We start from the raw sequence: 24,161 nt of genomic DNA on the forward strand, positions 1-24,161 counted from the left end.
CAATTCTAACTCCTGTTTTTTCCATGCTTCTGCAAAAAGCCACATCATATCTCTCACTCCTGCCAGCGGCGCTTTTTCTTTAACTTCTATCCGCGTCAAACGGTCCAGCACCACGGCGGGGCTGACCACTCCATTTAACTCTCCCCACGGCCCAGGGCGTCCACCGCGCTGCCTTAACATATCACCAATGGTTCGGAACTCCTCCGTTTCCCAGCCGGGAATCGGCACGGGAATCGGCGTTCCCTCCCCAGAAGCACTCGGCTCCTTTTTGCTTCTCCAAAAACACTTCATTGTTGCTGGAATAGCTTGACTGATCCTGTTCGTGACGCCAAAAATGTTCTAAAATAAAATGTTTTATTTTATTTTAATTACCTTAAAAGACTCAAAGTCTCTTTTTACACTTTATATTTATTTAATCAGGATCGTTGTCAAGTCGACGCCAGAAACAATGAAACACAACTTGAATATCAGATGAACAACAAGGCTTTATTCAACCGGCATTCATACAAGTTATCAATCATGAACGAAACATTTCTCTTACCGTTGCTTATGGGTGGAGAGCTGAACACCCCAGTTAGAAAACGTAATCCATGATAGGTGAAGAACTGAACACATGTAATCCATGAACCTCGTCAGGTAGAATCCAACAAGCAGCTCTAACAGCTCTGAGCTCTGCTCTGCTCCTTATACATTCCCTGATGTGCGTGCAAAGCTGCACACCTCCACCAGGATTACCTTGATTACATCCTCATGATCACATTATGTTCGGCTCTACCATGATTATCCTTGATTATATCCTCATGATAAGTGTGATTGACAAACAGTAGTGATCAATAACTTGTATAAAGCAATTATACAACAGATGACAAGTTCATTTTTATTACACTGATTAACACTTGCAATTTAGTGTTGTGATGGTTTTAAAAAAATTCTGAAGGTAGTAAAAAAAAGTATTAAAAAGTAGTAAATTTTACTTAAGGATTGCTGTATATACCCTGATATAGTTGTCATCATCAACATAACATGATTTACAGAATACATGTGAACAACTATCATTTCATGTTCTACCACCGGAAGTTTGGATCAAAATTTGAACCAATCAGATCTTAGATCAGGTGAGAGCCAGGTGTTTCCCGTCATCCTCTAGGTTTTGCAGCCGAGGGAAAGCAACTGCAGCGCCTTGTTCCGAAGTCTGCGGCGCCATGTCGTGTGCACGTCCCATTTGTCGGTTCCGTTAAAACCCAGTTCCGTTAGAACTTATGAGACTGTGCATCTTTCAGGGTTCGATGGGGATATTGGTGAGTTTTATTGTACTAGACCCTGGATTATGGACTTCCTAAGTTAGAATCAGTCTTCTATTTTAAAGGTAGAATGATATGCAAGACTTGTCCCTTTGTAGTAGCCCACTTCTTTTTAAGCAATCCCGTTATCTTTGGTTTAGATACTAGGGACGAAGCCCGACGGGAGGCCAGCCCGCTGGCAATTATTTGGGTTATTAGGATTAATTGCGCCCCTGTCAGCTCATGTGGGCGGTTAGTAACTATAAAATGATTCTTGTTAGTTGATCAGGCTAACATAGATTTATCAATTTATCTAATTAATCCAACCTCCCAGCGCTGATAGAGACTTTTTCACACTTGCGATCAGAGCCAAAATTAACCTCTAATGTTTTGATTTGATCATCCTTAAGACACCTCGTTACTCGCAGGAGAGGAAGGAGACAAGCTCCTTTTATCTTAAGGTTTCTTTATATTAATCTGTCACAAACCGTAAAGTAAATCCTGATAATTCAGGAACCTGTAATTAATGTGCTTACCTCTGCCCTATGGCCAGGGCTCCCACCTTTACGCTTTAAAAAGAACCTGGAAGAATCAGGAATGTGAATCTCTTTCCAAAAAATTTATTACAAGATCAAAAAATACAAAAATGAGTAAATATAAAACTAACCACTTCCCCCAAGGAGAAATTAGTCCTAATGATTAATTAAGAAATAAGGAATTGATTTACACCAACTCTGTCTTCGAGCTACGGCTCCTTCTGCTTCTGTCGACTGCCCCAAAAAACTCAGAAAACTGACCTGTCGTCCCCCGTCCAGAGGACGGAGGATGACCTCTCCAAATGTGCTCTGTCTCTCTCTGTCTTATGCCCCAACTCTGTGTTTCAGCTCTGCTCAGGGCTGCTCTTTTATACCCTCCCTGGGCCAGCTTAGACAAGGTAAAAAGTCACATGTATCATTACCTCATAACGGTGAGGTCATGGGGTCATTTACCAGATACACACTTTGTAGCTCAACACAAGACATTTGGTATCATTTTCACTACATGCAGCATTCTTCTTAACACAGGTCATACATGCAGCATTCTTCTTAACACAGGTCATTACATCATCTTTTGCAGCATTCTTCAGTTTCTCTCCAATGTTCCCGAGAGGGCTTCTGGATCTGATGGGCTTGTCTTCACTCTGTTCTCCTCCAATCCCATCTTTCCAAGCCAGGGGTGGATCCAGGGGTGGGGCCAGCCAGCCTGACCTTTTGCCTAGTTCTGTCCCTGACAGCAAGTTCTGAACTGTCCTCTTGACCCTCCTGTGACCCTTGTTTCTGACCACAGTTTTTTGACCTGCAGCCCAGCTCCTGTCGGCTGGCTGATTTTGCTCGCACAAGCCAGTTCAATATGGCCCACCTTTTGACCCCGTTTCTTGCCATTGTCATTGGCATGTGGGGACTGGCAACAAAATAACATCCCTTTTGAAACTTGATTTTCCATTTCAGCTCTCTTTTATAGGTTTGCCGAATAGGGGAGGACAGGTCTGCTTGCGCTTTATCAGTGTAGCTGTCCTTCAGGTCAGAATCATATGGAGCTGTTAGTTCAGGACTCCCACTTCTTAACAGAACTTGCTGGGGGAGGGGTGATGTCACCACTTCCTGCACATTCTGCTTGTCTCTTGTTGCTCAGCTGACTGGGTGCTTTTTCTCTGTTCAGCTGTCTCTTCTCATATCTGCAGGCTAAGATCATTCCTACCAACAAAACACCATTTTTTTAATAAAGCAACACCCGTCTCTGCTTTCGCCTCCATGGGTGCACTCACAGACCTGCCAAGAGCAGATGCTGGGTCCATGTCTCAAGCAGGTCCTGCAAAAACAAATTTTTATTGGGGCAGAGAGTTCCAATGCTCCCAGGTATAAGTCCTTCCCCCTTTACAGGTGGCACGGCTTCTCCTCCCGGAGCCCCGACCACTTAATCAAGGAGCACAGAGTTCCACACATTATACATATTCCTGGCGTCCAGCCCCTCCATTGAGCGTAACGATACCCGGCAGGGGAAGCTGTGAAACCAGGAAACATGGCTACTTTACAGTCAGTGACAGAACCTCCCCGCGACACCACAAACGAGGCCCGTGCTACACAAATTCTGGCATATCACCTCATTACTAGATTTCAATCCAGCCATGACGTTTAATCAAGTAATTTCTTCAGTGATGTTATTCTTCTCACTTGTGTTTCAGCATTCGGACAGCGCTCAGCCGCAGCTCTAGCTGTTCCAGCCTCATTCTGAAAGCTCCGGTTACAAATCTCACGTTAAGGAGAATATTCTCCGGTTTTCTCTTCTATTCCAAATCTGCTCTGTCTCTCACTGTCGACTGCCCCAAAATCTTTTTTCTCTACTCCTGGCTGCTCTTTTTATACTCTTCTTGGGACCGCCTAGACAAGGTAAAAGTCTTCTAGTTACACATATATCATTATCACATGACAGCAAGGTCATGGGGTCATTTACCAGTTTCACACTTTTTAGCTCGACACAAGACATTTGGTGTCGTTTTCGCTACGTGCAGGATACTTCATGAAGGCATTTCAGCTTAACACAGGCCATTTGGTGTCTTTTCCAGAAGTCCAGCATTCTCCATGAAGGCTTGTCGTCTCCTGATGAGCTCTTTTCACTCTGTCTCCTTCAGTCCCACCTCTCCTGCTGATGGTTGGGTCAGACACTTCTTGACCTTCTGCCCAGTTTTGCTCCCGGAAGCAAGTTCTGATCTCTTATCTCTGCGACCCTTCCGTGACCCTCGTTTCTCGCCACAGTTTCTGACCCGCAGGAACTTGCAACACTGTTTTTTTTTTCTTTTTTTTCTTCATAAATTACATCAATGACTTTGAGTATTCACACTGGCATTTCAGGGGTTAAAAGCTTCAAAATGATTTAATTTTTTTTTATGTTTGAGCAGGGCTGAAGTTGTTCAACAGATATATGAAAAAAAAGTTACAAAAAAAACATGAATGTATACATTTTTTATAGCCACTTTACAAGCGGAAGTTTTTGTCCTCTAATGACTCTTGTATGAAAATTAAAGTGAAGCCTGAGGGTTAAGGCTCATATGATTTTATAGAGGCTCAAAGTTCAGTTTCCAGTTGTAAATACATTTCATTCTACTGTCAGTTTAAAGAACTAATACAACTGTTATATGTGTGAAAACACAGGTACAGCTGTCTGTAATTCACATAATATGTTTCTGTGTTTCCTCCAGATTTTCAACAGGTGGTTCTGGTTAAAGAAGAAGCTTCAGAAGAACAGAGTGCTCGTGTCAACCACCAGCACCTAGATTTTCTCCACAAAAAGGAGGAACAGGAGAAACTCTGGTCTAGTATGGAGGGAGAGCATCTCCATTTGAATAAGGAGACTGATGCTGCCAGGTTTCAATCCTTTAGCCAAAAAACACATTTAAACAAACACACGAGAGTCCAGACAAAGCAGAAACATTTTGCCTGTGAGCACTGTGGACAAAGGTTTCACCAAAAGACTAATTTAACCACACACATGAGCGTCCACACAGGAGAGATGCCTTTTGTCTGTGAGCTCTGTGGAACGAGATTTAGCCAAAAGTCAACTTTAAACCGACACATGAGAGTCCACACAGGAGAGAAGCCTTTCGCCTGTGAGCTCTGTGGTAATAGATTTAGTGAAAAGGGAAGTTTAAACACACACACGAGAGTCCACACTGGAGAGAAGCCTTTCGCCTGTGAGCTCTGTGGTAATAGATTTAGTGAAAAGGGAAATTTAAACAAACACATGAAAGTCCACACAGGAGAGAAGCCCTTTCCTTGTGAGCTTTGTGGAAAGAAATTTAGCTTAAAGACAAATTTAAACACACACATGAGAGTCCACACAGGACAGAAATCTTTTTTCTGTGAGCTCTGTGGAATGAGATTTAGCCGAAAGACAAACTTAACCACACACATGAAAAGCCACACAGGAGAGAAGCCCTTTCCTTGTGAGCTCTGTGGAACGAGATTTAGGGAAAAGACAAATTTAAACCGTCACATGAGAGTCCACACAGGACAGAAATCTTTTGTCTGTGAGCTCTGTGGAACGAGATTTAGCCGAAAGACAAACTTAACCACACACATGAAAGTCCACACTGGAGAGAAGCCTTTCGCCTGTGAGCTCTGTGGTAATAGATTTAGTGAAAAGGGAAGTTTAAACACACACATGAGAGTCCACACTGGAGAGAAGCCTTTCGCCTGTGAGCTATGTGGTAATAGATTTAGTGAAAAGGGAAGTTTAAACACACACATGAGAGTCCACACAGGAGAGAAGCCCTTTCCTTGTGAGCTTTGTGGAAAGAAATTTAGTTTAAAGACAAATTTAAACAGACATATGAGTGTCCACACAAGACAGATGCCTTTTGCTTGTGAGCTATGTGGACAAAGATTTAGCCGAAAGTCAACTTTAAACAACCACATGAGAGTCCACACTGGACAGAAGCCTTTTGCTTGTGAGCTCTGTGTAAAAAGATTTAGCCGAAATTCAACTTTAAACAGTCACATGAGAGTCCACACTGGCTTTTCGCCTGTGAGTTCGGTGGAAAAGATTTACCCAAAAGATCAGTTTAAACGGTCACTAAAGAGTCCATAAAGGACAGAAGCATTTTGCTTGTGAGCTCTGTGGACGAAGATTTAGCTGAAAGAAAACTTTAAACAATCATCTAAGCATCCACTAGGGCTGAACGATCTATTGCAGGGGTCTCCAACATTTTTTGGCCCGTGAGCTACTTTTACACAATGAAGTACAGCAGAGTTACTGCCATATGATTTATTTACATTGATACTTTCCATGTGTGAATATGCTTATGTTAAACATGCTATACTTACTATATTAACATGCATTGTACTCAAGTTGATTTCTCTGTATTTCAGTACATCAGAATATATATTTTAAAAGTATAAGTAAACTAGTGACATTCTGAAAACCAAATTAAACAAAACATATTTAGTTTTTTAAACTAATCAGATACTTTCAGATAATGAATAACAAATCTACTTCATGTGAATGATTTGGTAATTTTTTTAGAAGGTTAGTAACATAATTTTTTAAGCGCACAGGAACAGCTAACCTGTAAAACTGATGATATTTTATATAAAATACAAGCTAAATGTGATGAAAACACAAAAGTCTAAATAGTTTGAATTGAAGTAAGAAATGTAAAATAAGAAATAAGACTTGTTCCTGCTCTCCTGATTTTTTGAATAAGTTTTATGGGTTAGGGTTAGGTTTTTGGTCATGAAAGTTAATTTTTGCTGCCATTATATCTGACAATATTAAGGTTGGAGGTTCATCCTTTTTTCTGCATCTTGTAGGTTTTTTTCTCCGCACGTCTCTAAATAAAGTAAAATTTTCTAGTGCAGAGTGGAGACAACCCATAGAAGCACTGATTTGATCTCATTTCAGAGAAAAATAGAACAGGTTAGATGCACCTAATAAATAAAATTATAACAAACTCAGGAATCTGTTCTTTGCTTCACTGTTCTGGTGCTGAAAATATCACTAATGCGGATCAAAGGAGATACACAGATGAATGCACCTCTTATTTATTATTTGGAGACTACATTTACTGCAGCTGGCAGAGGCAGAGATTTATTCTATTGATACACGGAATTTACAGAATCATTTTAAATGTTAATAGGGGAAGACTGCAGGAGGGAGCACTAAAATACAGGGGGTCCCCAGCAAAAACAAACTTTACGAGCCTGATGAAACCCGCTGGTTTTCCATCAGGCAGTCACGGGGCAGCTCCAACGACCCAGTGGCTGTGCTGGGTCAATGTTATCGAGCTCAGTCCGGCTCAGCCGTGAACGAGCTGAGGCGACGTCGTGCTCTGCTTGAAGAGGTGTTATTTTCCAGCTTCAGAAGAAGCATTCAACGTGTTTTCACGCTTTCTCCGAGACATGTCGCGTCGCTAAGTTGTTAGCGCTGCGCGCTAACACGTCAATAGTGCAGCGTAGCCTGCTGGAGGTTTTAAGGGTTCAGATGAAAACACCCGACCTCTCCCACTGCTCACACATCGATCTTAAGTTGTCGCTGTTGCGCTCACATCGTAATACAGTATTAGATGCGGTTAAAGTCAAACATGAAAAAATAAAATAAATTTTACATGAATAAGTGATGCTTATCCTGGTGGGGAGAGGAAACCCTGTCAAGATCGTCAACGCTCATTTATCTTAATGCTATTGAAACATGTAAACCAAAAAGCATTATATCCACTGCTACCTTTATGCTGTAAATTCACCCTGCCCTGCCTGCTCCTCCTTGCTGCTGGCTGTGATCACAAGCGACAACATAGTAGTTCCCGCTGCTTCCTCATGAAACAGCTAAAAAAAAAAATCAAAACTTGGGATCTTGTAGGCGTGGCGGTGGGATTTCAGCCGTGGCGGGCCGCCACGGCTACGCCTATGTCAGGGAAACCCTGGTGTAGTTATTGTGTAAAGCAGTATATACTAGGAATGATTAATAAGATAAAAACTAGAATTGAACCTGAGTTACATAATAATAACAATTTAAGAACTCAGAAACAATTCACTAACTTACTAAGTAATTACCATGTAAGTACTAAGTAATTAGAGGACTGTAAAAAAAAGTGCTACCAATAATTGTACTTAGTATGCTTTTATTTTTGTGTGCTATGTTCTGTGTCAATATTCTTTGATTTTATTTTACACAACATGATGTGACATTTTAACTATTTCATTTCACTTGTGATTGTTTTAACTATGTGAAGCACATTGGGCTACCGTTTTGTGGATGAAATGGGCTATATAATAAACTTGACTTGAGAAAGAGTTCACAATCATGTTTTGTTACTTTTTTTTTTTTACCGTGTCCTGTCTGGCTGTGAAGCAAGCAGAATTGATGTCTGAATGCTGGTGACGAGTCTTACAGATTTACTCTGAGGTGGAGCATCAAAGCGGTTGCTTTTAATGTCACGCCTGATACTTAAAACTTTATTGTTATTGTTGTTGAATGCTTTGTAATTCCGACCAGACACGGAGACAGAGGTGAAAGAGAAAGGAAAAGAAAAGGTGGGGAGAGAGGGGGGGGGGGGGGGGGTTCCACAAAAATAAACAATAAACAAGAGTCTGCTTCTAGACCTGCAGAAAAAGACAAAAAAATAACAAAAGGACAAAAATAAGGGACACAACAATACAACAAGATCTAGCTATCACTGCGTCAACTTGATGAAGAAAATATATAATCAACATTGCTTAACTGAAGCATCATGATAATAAATCACAGTGCATTAAGTGCCCACCATAGTCTTAAGACCTGTGTTTAACGTTCCCAAGCCCATACTTTTGAGAGCACCATGTGAGCACCTGTGTGTGTACACGCGCTTGTTTGTGTAAGGTTTCTCTATAGGAGCGTCCAGCAGAGAGTGTGATGGACCACAGATCCGCCCCCCAAAGATGCGCAGGAGACGGGGGGAGCTCCAAGTCCCTGAGATCCAGGCGCTGCCCCAGAACACAGGAACCCCAAGGAGACTGCAACCAGAACCCCAGAAACCCCCCCCCCCCCCCCCCCCCCCCCCCCCCCCCCCGAGAGGCACAGAGTATTGCCCCGGGGGGCCACAACCAGCAGCCGGCAGAGTCCCGGGAGATATCAGCGGCAAGCCCACAGGCCCGCCCGCAGCCTCCCACCCCCTAGCCGGCCGAGCCCGGGACCCAGCGACCCGGGACCCAGCGACCCGGGACCCAGGGGCGACCACCCCCGCCGGGGACCCAGCAGAGCCCAGGGACCCAGACCCCACCAGGCAGCCACCGGGATCTATCAGGCAGATGCCTGAAACTTAAACCCCCAGACCCGGTTGCCACGAACACTCAGGCAGACCATGGCACAACCCCTCACACCAGGTGTGGCAGGGGGAGGGGGGGAAAAGATCTATATCATCAAGAGAGGTTCCAGGAGAGTGGAGGAGTCAAAGGCCCCACCTGACATATACAGTCATACACAAACACAGTCACACACTCCCTCCCTCATGCTCACACATGCACATACAACCAAAAACTTACAAAAATGCACGCCGGACACCCACTCATGCTCCCCATACACACCCTATTCACTCTGGTCCCGGTACTGCTGCACATTGGGTGCAACCATCACCGGTAACCAGAGTTTGACCCTTTCTGCTGGGGTACTGATGAGCAGGCTCCCCCGCCCAACGCTGAACACAGCAATCTACCACTCCAGACCCCAACCAGACGGCCAGATCTCCCTCCTAGCCTCCAGCCCCAGGAAGCCAAGCAACAACAGAGGTGGCTAAGACCCCTAGTCTCCCTCCACCTGCTCCAATATAGTGTTGTGTGATCATGAGGTGTATTCCATGGCTGTGGTGAGCGGGCAGTGCGGGCATCATCCAGCCTATGCCAGCTGATGCCACCGCACCACCCCACTTACACCCTCAGCCCTCGGTGTCTAAGTGCGATTTAAAATTGGAAGTGGGCACCGGCACCCGGGAGGAGGCTGAGATATCCCCCTGCCAAATGCCGTTGAATGTGCTCACTCCCAAGGCCCTAAGTGTGTGTTTGTGTGCAATGTCGTCAGTGGAAGTGTATAAGGTGCAAATAAAATTGGGGGGCAGGTTGCCACAGGAATGCGGAAATGGGGTCCACACCCACACTCCCTGACTTGCCTACCCCCCAAGGTCCTATGTGTATGTTTGTGTGATGATGTGAGGGAGCAGGAGGAGAGAAACATGCGGGGATGGGGAGGAATGGCTGGTTGGGCTTAGCCCTCCAGGGAGCCAGCTCCCCTACTGGCCCCAATAGGCACCTCTGTTGTCAAACTGGCACCAAGGGCATGGAGACCCCAGCCCATCCTGCCAGGGCCCAAAGCAGCAGCATTACAGAGCCTCACGGAGTCCGAGGGCACCAACCCAGCCCCACCCCAGCAGAATATCTTTGCCCATCCCTGCATTTGCACAACTTCCAGAATATATAAGACATGGGACATCCAGGTAAGGTGGGGTCCTCCCCCTCCTGGACCTCCCCCTCCTCTGTGATGGAACGGCAGAGGAGCCAAGGTCTACATGAGGCCCCCGAACCCGGGCCAGGCACTGCTGCATGTTCCTGCCTTCTTCCCGGCAGCATACATGTCAGGACCCGACCCCCAAGGCCCCGCCCAGATCCCCTCCCTGGGCCGGCCACCCCCAAACCCCGAGCCCCCAGGCCCCCATCCAGACCCGCCCAGGGGCAATGCAGCTGCCAGGCAGTGACCCATGGCTGCCGCCAAGATCCCCAAGGGGCCCCACTCACAATCTCCAGTAGTCCACCCCCCGAGGCAACCCAAGCACCTCCAGAGGGGGGGGCAATGCCCCCCCAGCCCCAGACACCCCCAGTGAACCCACCTCCAGGGAACATCTGGATCCTCCAAACTCAGACCCCACCCACCCACACCCACACCATCCCGCAGGACAACATAAACGGCCCCCCACCCTCGCTATGTGATGGAACCGATCAAAGGAGCCCAGAGAGATTCATCTGAAGTGGAAGCAGAGGCTATATCAAGTGTAATATGATCTAACAAAAGATTTCTATACTGGTTAATGCAGAGAGTTTCTCTATTTTTCCAATTCAAGAGGATTGTTTTCTTAGCGATGCATAAGGCAGTCAGAACCACGTGAACCACAGATGTTTCAATCGGGACATCGTCCAGGTTTCCCAGTAAACAAAGAGAGGGGGTGGTTGGGATATGACATTTCAGAGACTTTGACAGGTCTTCACACACTCTACCCCAAAATTCCTGGACAGGTGGACAGGACCACAGTGCATGAATGTAATTGTCAGGAACGTTGTTTGTGCAGTGTCTACAGGTGTCAGATGACACAAAACCCCATCTTGAACATCCGATGACCTGTATAGTGTACTCTGTGTAGAATTTTGTACTGAATTAATTGTAAATTGGAGTGTCTGATCATTTTAAAAGTTTTTAAACAAGTTTGGGACCAGAAGTTCTGGTCAAAGCTGACTGATAGATCCACCTCCCATTTTTCAATAGGGATTACTATTCTATCGTCTATTTTGGACAGTGTCTTATATACTTTAGACAGTAGTTTGGGGGGTTTGAGATTATAGAAGTCTAATACCCTTGGTGGTGTTTGTAATTCTATTTTATTGAGCTTAAATTTTTGTTTTACTACAGATTTAATTTGGTGGTGTTCTAAAAAGCTATTCTTATCTATTTCAAATTGGGAGACTATTCTATTAAATGGGATGAAGTCCAATCCTTCATATATGCGTTCCAGGTATAGGATTCCTTTGTTTTTCCAGTCCGGAAGGTTCATCATTTTATTATTTTGCAAAATATCAGGATTATTCCAGATAGGTGTGCATCTGCATGGTACTAGTGAAGACTAGTATACTAATACTTTTGAAGCCTTCATGTTTCCTTATGCTTGAGGTAATAAATGGTAAGTCTGAAAGCTCTATCGTATTGCAAAGTATCTGTTCTATATCCAACCAGGACTCATCTAGTGGGTTATCTTGCAACCATCTTGGTATATATTGCAGCCTGTTGGCTAGGAAATAATAATAAAAGTTGGGTAGATCCAGTCCTCCTCTGTCTTTGGTTTTCTGAAGCGTTTTTAAGCTAATTCGTGGAGGTTTATCCTGCCAAAGGAATTTAGTAATTGAGGAGTCCAGAGATTTAAACCAGTCAGCTGGTGGTTTGTTTGGGATCATTGAAAATAAGTAATTTATTCTGGGTAAGACCATCATTTTAATTGTAGCAACTCTCCCCATGAGCGATATTGGTAAGGATTTCCATCTTGCAAGATCATCTTCCACTTTCTTTAAAAGTGGGATGTAGTTTAGTTTGGTTAGATCTGCTAACTTTGGAGAGACATTAATTCCCAAGTATGTGATATTCCCTGACTCCAATTGTGTATTAAGTAAATTGACAAAAGAGAAATTAATTGGTAGAACTGTGGATTTTAACCAGTTTATAGAGTAATCTGAAACTCTGGAAAAAGAGTTTATCAGTTCTATTGAATGAGAGAGAGACGATTGAGAATTCCGGAGAAAGAGTAAAACATTGTGGTTCTTTTCCCTTATCAAAAACAAGAGAGAGACAGTTTGTCCAAACTCAGCGTGGGGCTTTATTTGTACAATTCAGCAATACATCACCAACACTTCATGGGGACAGCCTTCAGCCTCGACCTAAATGCCTCGGCTGGAAACCTTCTGCAAAGCCCCGTCTCCTACACCACGCAGCATCGGTTATACTCTTCTGGCCCCCATCCTCGTGATTTCGGGAAATGATGGGATGCTGTTTTATTACCCAGTATGGTCAAAGTAAGCCAAGACTTACTGGAAGTTACATAAGCTGGACTGAACAACATGTTGTGGAGCACGTACGCAGCAGCTGGACAATCAAGATGTTAAAAGTGCACGTACACCAGGATGCTGGGCTGATAAACATCTTGTCAAAATGCACGTACACAGAACACTGCTTTTTGGCTCCTACAGATCCCCCCCATGGGGGTGTCCACCCCCATAAACAAGCTGGCTACATAACAAATAACATAACACATAAATGAATGTTAACATAGACCAGTAAATGGGTGTTCAATGACAAAATGACTAATATACTGCAGTCTTCAGCCAAACTATATAGATATAAATGTAACGACGAAGTAACTGCAAAGTAAGTATCAGCTGCAAGACACAACATGGAATGTGACGTCTTTAACCACCCCAGCAATACATTAAAATGCATGCGCACACTGTAAGAGGGCGAAAAACCTGTCCGCTGTTCTTAACAGGAAAATTCCCCCTTGACCTCCTGCCCCAACAGGACGATCACGTAACGCACAGAGTGAGCATACAAGTCTAGCCTAAGTATATGGCAGACATTAGGTAACATTGAATTAACAAAAGAACACACATAAGAGAAAATGAAGTGATGATACCTTCCAACAGAGAATAAAAAAAAAAAAAATCATGAGTACGATCGTGCATTAATTACCCTTAGCAACATTGCAACCAGTAACTGTACGTGAATATGCAATCAAAAATACAAACTCATATGAAATAAATGATTGACGTGGATACGAATGAACAACTAGGAGATGTTGATGTGACTAAACCTATAAAAAGTTAAACACAACAGTAAATGTAATGAATATACGAATATACTAGATGTAACAACACAACTGCTCAACCGAAATAGAGAACGGAGTCAGAGTCTCAGTTGCAGAGCTGGAAAAAAGAAACGGAGTGAAGAAAACACAAGAGTCAAGTTCAGTTTCATTGATGACTGCTGCAGGGGTCTTGTCGCTGGAAGAGGACTTCGAGGCCGATTCCTTAGTCGAGTGCATGTAACCACAACAACAACATCTCTGATGAGACGCAAAGCTTACTCCACCGCCATCTCATCAGCCGTCCCGTTCTTCAGGCACATTGGGTGTCGTGCTGAGTCCATTGCGGCCATTTCCATTTGCACGTATTGAGACGACGCAGCAAGGTTCATTTGGGCAGCCAGAGTTCGCTCCCACAGTCTCCTCACAACAGGTAGGATGCAACATGCCAATAGAGAAATCAGAATTAGTACTACTATTGCACTAATTCCTGCTTTTACCAAAATAGCTCCCCACTGACCCAATTTGAGGGCTAAGGAGTCTAAGGACCAGCTTTCCCTGCCTGCATTCTCCCTCAGCTCTATCTTTAAATCTTTCAATTTCCTCATTCCTTCAGTAAATGCACCATCAGGGGCCGTATTACTTGGAATGTAGGTGCAACATTCTTGCCCACTGGAGTTCAGAAACTTACAGAGCCCACCTTTCTCGGCCAGCAACCAGTCCAAAGCCTGGTCATGCTGCAAAGTCATCTTGACTGTGGCATGAAGTTGTTCACCCAAGAGGCCAAGGTTATTTACTGTGTAATTTAAGATTCTTTGCTGATTAAAATAAACATAGTTGATCCATTTCACATTCTTATTTATTGTTATCCAAGGAAGAATTGACTCTAAACCAGCTACTACCTCATCTCTTGCTTGAAATTCTATGGGAATTCCTGTTGGCAGTCCTATGGCGTTTAAATGCACTTTATGATCAAACACATCATACCTCTTTGTCCTACGTCTATTGGTAGTCTCCACCTGAAGTAATTCACTCACACCTTCATGTAAGATAGTCACTGGAACTTTCATACGTACTAGCGTACACAACCCAACCCAAAAACTTGGCAAAACATTCATTAAAACATCACCACCACACATCCAGTAGCTGTCGGCCACTGGAATGTCTTGCTCACCTATGAGATCCAGAGTGGGGATCGTCATCGATATGTTATCACAGTCCTGACTAAGAGTTACAGGGTTTTCATACCAAACAGGGGTATCAATGAGAAGTGGCGTCATATTTGCATGCGGGAACCAGGATAATACCCAAGTGACGTTACAGTTGACAGATGTATTACCTACGTCCACTCCTCCATTATCAGCGAAACCTCCACTTGCAAAACATTCATAATCAGCACTATAATCAATTTTGTAGTCCGTTGGAGGACCATTTTGGTCTGTTTGGATCGCAAATTCAGCACATTCCTCTAAGATGTTATATTCTGCATATTTTTTAACATATTTGTGCTTATCTCGTGTACCATGGAGCAATCTGCATTGGAATCCACACAATGGCAACTTAAGAATAGGTGGAATCTTTTTATTTATCTCTATTTCCTTTCTAGTCTTACAAGTGCGTCGTTGTGTAATGGCACATTCACTAGAAGTATATTTTTCTGGAACAACCTCAGGTAACATTCCGGGTGCTTGAGCGCACACTATGCAGTCATTAGGAGTCATTTCTCTCGTCGTATACAAAGCCCATTTATACCAACTATTTTGTATGGCGGCATCCCAAAGCCTATCCTCTATCGGCAATGGTCTGCCCGCTCTAGGGGAGATAGGTCCTGTGTTACTCCCGGGCCTAGGTCTAATCGGCCCAAATAGTGGCTTAGGCACAGCTTTGCGATTGGTCACTTCTTGTTCATTTTGGCCTTGCTGAGTAAGATTACAAACATGGTTACTACCAGAGGCTTCTGTGGGAAAATCAGATTTCACAGCTACATCTCCTGTGGGAGTTGTAGTACTAACAGGTGGCTTAGTAGTTACACTTCTTAACTTGCTAACTGGCGTTGTTTCAGGTCTTAAAATCAGTGGAGTCACTAGCTGTAAGTGAGAGGAAGAGCTCCAGTCGGACCTCCCCTCTTCAACAGGAGCTGTGGTAGTCAAAACATCAGGGATTACAGTAGTAGTAGTAGTAGCGCTAGTAGTTAAAACATTATTTGGAACTGTGGTCACACTGTCAGGGATTTTATTTATCTTAGTTGTGGTCAAAACATTATTTGGAATCGTGGTTGTAACACCAGTTTTAACAACTGCTACGTCGAATGCAGGCAAGGATGCTGACCTATGTTGCATCCGGCCTGCTGGATTGTACTTAACTTGATCACGGTGTGCTGCCTCGTCGTTGACCAAGTCGTCTGGCGTATGCTCTTGTGATGGGTCGACGATCTGCTCCTCTGCCATCGTCTCCATCTTCACCTCCTCCAGCACCACCATCAGACCCCCTAGTGTCATCCAAAACAGAACTGTTATCAGGCTTAGCACGCCCTTCTTTTCCTCGGCCATCATGCCGGTTTGTTACGTCAGACACAATACTGCCCTGAGTTTTGTCTTTGACTTTCGTGCAGTGTGTCAGATGATGCCACGTCGATCCTCCTTCGACCTGGACTGCCGTTGGCGTTGCTCGAACCACTTTGTAGGGACCCTCTCGCCGCGGTTCGTGCCACTTCCTCCTGAAAACTTTGATGTACACCTGGTCTCCAGGAACTACTGGCCCGTCTGCGCCTGCGCTAGAGACGAGCTCCTTTCTCTTTTCCTCCAAATAGATGGCTTTATGGATGCTGGTTAGTTGCTTGATATAGCTTTTGAATTCAAGCTCTAGCTGCTCCAGTGAAGGCCCCTTGTGGGGTCCTCTGAGCTGAGGAGCTGGCATTGGCCTGCCTGTTAGGACCTCATGAGGTGAAAGATGCGTGCTTCTGTTAGTTTGCATGCGATAGCTCATTAAGGCAAGCGGCAATGCATCAACCCAGTTAAGGTTAGTACAAGCACAGATTTTGCAGATTTTAGACTTCAACGTCAGATTCGCTCGCTCGACCATCCCTTGGCTCTGGGGGTGATAAACTGATCCTAATCGTTGCTTTATCCTTAGTTGTTGCAACACACCTTTAAGGACTTTTTCAACAAAAGCAGGACCATTGTCCGAGCTTATTTCCGACGGGATACCAAAGCGAGGAATCACTTCTCTGACTAGAAACTTTACCACTGTTTCTGAACCTAGATCTTTGGAGGGAACGGCTTCGATCCACCGACTGAATCTGTCAATGATCACCAACATGTACCGCCTCCCATGCACAGACTTAATCATGTCAACATAGTCAATGACCAAATGTTTGAAAGGACCTTCGGGCACTGGAATGTGTCCCGCTGGGACTGTGATGCTCTTTTTTACATTGTTCTCAGCACAAATGTCACACTGATCTATTACTTCCTCAACCATGGCTTTTAGGTAGGGTGACCAGTAACCTTGTTTGTTAAGTCTTTTCAGAACCTCTGTATGACCACAATGATCAGGACCGTGGCTCTCTGAGATTAGCATTGTCAGCAGGGAGACAGGTGCAACGATCAAGCCCTCATGAGACCTCCACAAGCCGCTTGAGTCCATTGTTGCACCTCTTTTTCTCCAACACTGCTGCTCGCTTTTCTCTGCCTTTTCCTGAATCAAAATGATGTCTTCTGGTGTTATTACAGGTTCTAATGATATTACAGGTGTCAAAATGGCTTCTTCACACCTGGAGGCAGATTTTGCCGCCTCATCTGCTGCATTGTTGCCTCTGATGACATCACAGTTACCCTTGCGGTGCGCAGGGCATTTTACAATGGCCAGTTTCGATGGAAGCATCATTGCTGAGATCAGCTCGTTGATCTGCTTTCCATGAAGGATGGGTGTACCGTCCGTCTTCTTAAAACCTCTTTGTCTCCACACACTTCCAAACAGGTGGCAAACACCATGTGCGTATGCAGAGTCAGTGTAGATAGTTGCTACCTGGCCACTTGCCAACTTGCAAGCTTCGGTCAGGGCTTTGAGTTCCGCTAGCTGTGCAGAACAGGGTTGGTTACACTTTTCAGCTTTTACTGTTTCAAATCTGTCATCTACTTTTTCCACAACAGCAAACGCTGCATGGTTTCCTAAGTAGTCTCTAAAACATGAACCATCAACAAAATAGGTGACATCAGATTGATCGAAAGGAGTAGATTCCAAATCAGGCCTTAGCTTAGTGTATCTAGATACCTCAGCTATGCAGCAATGTGGTTCTCCTTCGAACTCAAAGGGAACACTGTTAGCAGGGTTTGTCGTGGTACACCTCTTTATGACAACGTCCGGATATGTCAGTAGTGGCATATACTGCAGGCATCTTGCTTGGTTTAACACAAACTTCCCTCGGTTGATTAGTTCAGATATTTTGTGATGTGTGTAGATGGTGACAGGATATCCCATTGTTATCACTGAGGCTTTCTCATAAGCATAATGCAAAGCAGCCAATCCTTGATAACAAGGGGGCCATCCCTGTGCCACATTGTCAAGTTTTGCACTGTAGTACGCAATAGGTTGTTTCCGACGTCCACTGCATGTGTCCTGCATTAACACTGCAGAGGCATACATGTCATGTCTGTTTGCGACGTACAGCAAAAATGGTTTTGTGTAGTCAGGTGTTGCTAAACTTGGCGCAGTTTGCATGTCTTGTTTGATGGTTTCAAAAGCTATCTTAGCTTCATTTGTCCATTTTAGAGTCGATTTTAAAGACTCACTTCCAGCATCTTTAATCAGTGCCCTAAGTGGTGCGATTTTTTCAGCATAGTTTTCAATCCACTCGGAGTTGAAACCAGTCATTCCCAGAAATGTCATCATTTGTCCAACAGTTTGTGGTTGTGGAGCTTTGCTCACACCTTCCACGTGTTCTGGTGAGATGGCGACAGTCCCATGGGAGATTACTCTCCCTAGGTACTCTACCTGTGGTTGGCAGTACTGAAGCTTTGTCAGGGAGGCTTTGTGTCCTCCCCGAGCTAACTTCTGTAGGACTTTAATGGAGTCACGATGGCAATCATCGATTGTTCGTGCGCAAATCAGTAGGTCATCAACATACTGAATCACAGTGCTGTTCACCTCGATGCCTTCGAGGCTCTGTTTCAAAATTTGATTGAAGATGTGTGGACTGTGTTTTAGCCCTTGTGGTAGCCTTCTGTACGTGAGCTGTCTCCCACGAAACGTGAATGCAAAAAGATATTGTGATTCTTTGGCCAATGGGATGCTAAAAAATGCTGAACACAGATCAATTACCGTGAAGTATTTAGCTTCCCCATCGATGTTACTCAGTAATGTGCTTGGATTTGGCACGTCTGCGTCAAAGTCAGTGATCACTTCATTTACAGCTCTTAAATCATGTACCAGTCTGTACTTGAGCTTGTCTGCTTTTAGCACTGGCAAAATTGGAGTGTTACATGTGCTATAGGTTTCTTTTAGTACTCCTGCTTGAATTAGACCTTCAATAGTTGCATTTATACCCTCTTCTGCTTCTGGCTTTAGTGGGTATTGGGGTCGATAAGGCAGTCTTGCATTTGGCTTCAATTCCACTTGAACTGGAGTTGCCGATGTTACCAGTCCAACATCCGTGTCATGTTTGGACCATAGCTGGTCTGGAATCTGTTTTAGCATGTCAGCTTTCAACTCGTTTTGAACTGTTTCTGATTCTGCTACACCCTGCATGTGTTTTTTGTTTGCGACTGTTACAACCTGTGGTTTTGACATCATGGTGGTACCGCAGAGAATTTTAATCATTTCTGCATTTTTTGTAGTGTAGATTAGCGGGTTATCTGTTTTCTGCCACTCTGTTTTAGTTGCTGTTAACATCATTGGTCCAAGATCTTTTGACTCAAAGCCTTTGTTTACCATTAAGGTAATGTGTGGTGCTGATTCTGGCACAGTGTGCCATTTTTCAATAAATGGGTTTTCTTCCACATTCACAGCTGCACCTTGCTGTCCTATCACGATGTATTGTGACACTAGCCTAACGTGCAAGTCTTTTGTTTCTTTGTCCCATTTTTCTTCAAAGATTCTACTGCATGATGGATCATAAGTCATTGTGCAGTGATAGTCACTGAATGGTACAGTAGCTTCTGGAATTTGAGCTTCAATAAATTTCTCCCATTGTTGAAACATCTCGGAGACTGGCTTGTTAATGTCACCAAGCCAGTAGACCTTAGCGTGTTTTGTCTGAGCAGTCATTTGAAAGTTTATTCCAGAGCTATCTACATAAATTCCTTCTGGTGTGCACCAGATTTTTGTTTTTAGTTTACACAATGCATCTCTTCCTAGTAGATTAACTGGAGTTTGGTCTGAAATCAGAATTGGGATTACGATTTCACTGTCATCAACTGCTAGTTTTACTAGAGCTGTTAAGGGGTTTATTTGTTTTGCTCCCGAGAACCCTGTTGTCTTTACGCTTTTATCAGACATGGGGAGATGAGTTGCATAATTTGATTTTATGCACAAGTAGGTTGCCCCAGTATCAACTAACATTGGGACCGATTTGCCTTCTATTTTAACATTGATCACTGGTTCTTTATCGGCGTTAGCTGTTAAAATTGGTAGTTGCTCCTCCCCCCCAGGGCCCTCCGGGCATCCCTAGAATCCTTGTTGTGCTGCCCATGGATTAACTGGACCTCCTCTTCCCCGGTTTGGTCGTGTTCCACGACCACGCCCAGACCATTCAGGGTTTGGAATTGGATTCGGACAGTCTCGATACAGGTGACCCATCTGGCCACACCCCCAACATGAACCTGGAAGTGGGGGTCGATTCTGCTGCACCCAGCCTTGTCGAGTTGGGTAGCGATTGGGGAAACGATTTGGAAATCGTCTCTGTGGTCCGGGCTGCTGTCTACCATACTGGTTTGGGTAGACATTGATAACCGGTTGAGATGGAGTTTGAGGCGGGGCCACAGCTGTCTGCAATGCTTGGACTTGGCTGTCACTTTTCACCACTGCTGCCTGAGTTTTTGCCTTGCTCTGGAGATCATTTATGTGCAGCTGCGTGAGTTTTCTTTGAGCACACTTTTCTTGCTCAATCATTTTGTTATTGTCTTTCCGATAGCGGTCCACTGCGTGGACTACATGGTCTCTGAACTGTGCATGTGGCATTGAGTCCAGTCCCACCACATCCTCCAGTTTGTCTCGCACAGGAGTCGGGAGAGTGGATATCAGGGATGTTCGGAACAGAGAAGTCATTATTGGCGTCCCCTCAGGACCCTCCTCCATCTCCAGCTTCCACCGTCTGAGCTGCCTGTCAACAAATGACGCAGGACTCTCAGTCTCTGAAAGTGGCTCACCTTTCAAGGCTTTGGGGTCAATCCTGTTGGGATATGCTGCTCTTAGTATGTTCCAGAGTGCATTTCTGTGTGTGTTAAACTCCGTGCCATCAGCCATTGGGTCCAGCATCCATTGGACTCCATTGGATGCGAGCAATGTTCCCATAGCTGATGTCCCAACAACTCGAGCCAAAATAGCTTTGAGATCTCCAAGGGCAAGCATTAGCCCAGTTGTCTCCTGTTCGAAGGCCCGAATCCACTTTCCAGCGCCATCTTGTATCTCGGGCAGCCGCGAAACCAAACCAGTGAGGTCGAGGCTCTGCCAGGGAATATAATTAGCTCTTGTGCCCTTAATTAAAATTGGGTACTGACCATCATTAGTGTATCGAATAGGTGGTTTTAAGTCATGTCTGGGTCTCAGATCACGGCTTTCATTGCTAGGACCTGGTTTTTCCTTCTCTTGAGTCAGACCTGTATTTGGATCACCACGCTCTGGTGAGTGAATGCCTGGTTTGTAAAAAGGCTTGAAATTTTTCTCCTTGCTTGTGCTAGTGGTGTTCTCACTAACCTCATCTGAATGTGTGCCTGTGATGTGATTTAAGGATTTCCGCAGGCCTTCAGATATGTCCTGTATAATTTGGTCAACATCGTTTAGCTCATCATGTACATCCTCATCCTTGTTCTCAAGGTCTATCCAGTATGAGTTAGCCTTCGGCTGCCTTTTCAAAAAATCCTTATGTTCTGCAAAACAATCAATCTCCCTTCGTCCTTCTTCCCTTACCGCTCGACGTTCTGTACTGCAATATTTTGGATGCGTTCCACGAGGTGGAGTTGTTTGTTCAAATTCTCTTTCCTCACTTCCTTTTGCATGCTTTTCTTTGCCAGGTGCTTCATCTGATTGCTGTGATGTTGTTAATTTTAAAATTGCATTGTCGACATCTAAACCCTTAGGACCTTTGTCGAATGTGTCGCGCAAATCAAAATCTCCCGTAATTGTAACGGTTCCCAAGAGGGGATACAGGCCCTCTTCTGCTGGGGCCTTCACTTCCTTCTGGGGTTTGTCCAATTTGTCTTTCATTTTGAGAATGGCATGTTTAAAGTTTTGTCTGTAAATCTTTCCTTCATTCCTGAATAATCCAGGATCTGAATTTCTTTTTCTCTTTTCTGCTGTCTTTTCTTGGATCCATCTGCTTTATGATCCTGAATTCTCAATTCCAAATTATCACACGCCACTACGTCAAAAGTGCCTTCAGATGGCCACGGATTGCATAGTTTTCTCGTCCGTTTTGACCACTTCTCTGACATGTGCTTTATCTCTTTTGCTAAAGCCGGATTCTTCGCTCCCAAAATTCCTGCTGGCGTGACTGACATTTTGCAGTTTCAATAACACTTACTATTCCTCTGATTAGTAAACTAGTTTGTTTATTTATGATCTCCTGAAAATTGAACAAAAACTGAAAGTTGAAACAGATACTGGTGACATAAGATGCTGTAGTCTTGCGTAATCTATTGTTTTGTTTACACAAATGTTCAACAATTTATCTTCTTATTATAAATGCCTTGAACTCAAATCTCTTCTGATTAAACACTAAAGTAAAGTTAGTTCAAAAGCTTTATTTATTGTTGAAAGAAAACTTAATGCCTGATGTATTTATTTCTCCAGCAGTTAAGCTGCAAGATGAGTCTGACTCAAATCTTCTGTCCTGCAGAGTCAGGCTTGTGTGACAGGCTAAGAATAGCCGTATCCTTGGTCCGAGCTGTGTGTGAGCAATGTTCAGCCCACAGGGTAGGGTTTCTCTACGCCTACGGCTCACCAACCAATCCACACACAGAGGTGGAGTCAGAGGCGGGATCGCCTCTGTACTTCTGTGTCTGTGTGTGTGAGGAGATTAACGCACACACAGCTGGTGGGTGGAGCTTACACTTCTATTCTGATTCTCTGCCCAGTCTAAGCTGAGAGTCTGGCCGCTAAGGATGTCTGTACAGAGAAACGAACAAGCCCTGGTGACATCAACCGCACCCAGCCTTCAGAATTTAGCAACTCTCATACAGCTTTATAACATTACAACACAGGAAAAAGTCAACCACAATAGAGACCGAATCAGCAGAAGAAAAATCAGTTTCTCTCTAATTTATCCAAGCAATAGTTTAAACAAGATCAGAGTATTTGAACTTTCACGAGTAAAACAACCACACACAGCAAAGCTTTCACACTTGCATAGAGATAAAAAACACACTTCAAAGCGATTTGACACTGGAACAACGTTTCATGCCAAACAGCAACACACATACACATTATTATTTTTACTCATAATCTATATTTCTCATATTTCACATTACCCAGCTGGTAAAAATAGTTATCATGCTTGTGCACTTCAGCATATATTTTTTTATTTATATATATGTCACTCTAAAAACTTATTATTATTATTTTAACTTCTGGTTTTCTGTTCAAAGGCTAATCAGAACAAGATCACAGACTTTGAAATTTGTATAACATTAAACATCAAAATTTAGCACTGCAGTGAATATTGCTAATCCATTTACACTGTTTTTAAGGCTTCTCCTAGTTCTTCTCCTTTTTTTCCTTTTTCCTCATTCTGACCTCTGGCGCCTCACCCACAGCTGTTCTCACTCACACACACGCTTGTCTTCACACACACACACACACACACACACTTGTCTCAGCGCACACACACACACACACACACACACACACACACACAAAAAAACTCAATAGACAGTTTCCCCGAGCACCCGGGTCTGTCGTTTCCCTTGCAGCCTCTCCGCTGCTCCTATGAGTTCAACACATGCCTTTTGCCAACAACGCATGAAATTTACCAATCCTCGAGGATTCAAACGAATTACTGGCAAGCTTATCTGTCACAACTTCAGCGCTTTTTCTCAGATCCCAATCTTATCCCGGCCTCACCGGGGCATACTGGATCTCAATTGTCGACCTTTTACTTGTCCTCCCTGGACTTTTTTTATCAGCTGTCAAATTCTATTCCAATTCTCGCTGTCCCAACTTTTAATTTGTCACTTTAAACTTTGTCCGTCATCAAAATGACTCAGCTGACTTCACACATGTGTGAATAATTTCACCGCTGCTCTGGACAAGCGCCTTCTCTTGTTATTATAACTTCTAATTTATGAGAAGGGCATGTTTTTTTTCTCTCAGACCAGTTCTCAGTCCACGGAATAACTCCAAAATTGAACAAAAACTGTTCTTACCTAGGGCCCAGAAGTTTAAATTCCGTGGGCTGCGAAACGATCCGAAGAGCACGCCTCTTCCCCACCTTCGTGGTCACCAAATGTGGTTCTTTTCCCTTATCAAAAACAAGAGAGAGACAGTTTGTCCAAACTCAGCGTGGGGCTTTATTTGTACAATTCAGCAATACATCACCAACACTTCATGGGGAC

At 44.0% G+C, this 24,161-nt stretch overlaps 2 protein-coding genes across 3 annotated transcripts in view; one reads left to right on the forward strand and one right to left on the reverse strand.

The window, feature by feature from the left end:
- Nucleotides 1–24,161, forward strand: part of LOC129157228 (zinc finger protein 234-like) — a 159,285-nt gene that overhangs the window by 41,957 nt on the left and 93,167 nt on the right. The gene's annotated exons all lie outside the window — the stretch shown is intronic.
- On the reverse strand, nt 12,912–24,131 carry LOC139062236 (uncharacterized). The gene is made up of 2 exons (XM_070543086.1): nt 23,973–24,131; nt 12,912–16,194 (listed from the first exon to the last, which is right to left on the reverse strand). Exon 2 carries the CDS (start codon nt 15,945–15,947, stop codon nt 13,674–13,676), a length of 2,274 nt encoding a protein of 757 aa, XP_070399187.1. The 5' UTR covers nt 15,948–16,194; nt 23,973–24,131; the 3' UTR covers nt 12,912–13,673.

This window comes from Nothobranchius furzeri, chromosome 12, assembly GCF_043380555.1.
Source record: "Nothobranchius furzeri strain GRZ-AD chromosome 12, NfurGRZ-RIMD1, whole genome shotgun sequence".
In the NCBI taxonomy this organism is placed as follows: domain Eukaryota; kingdom Metazoa; phylum Chordata; class Actinopteri; order Cyprinodontiformes; family Nothobranchiidae; genus Nothobranchius; species Nothobranchius furzeri.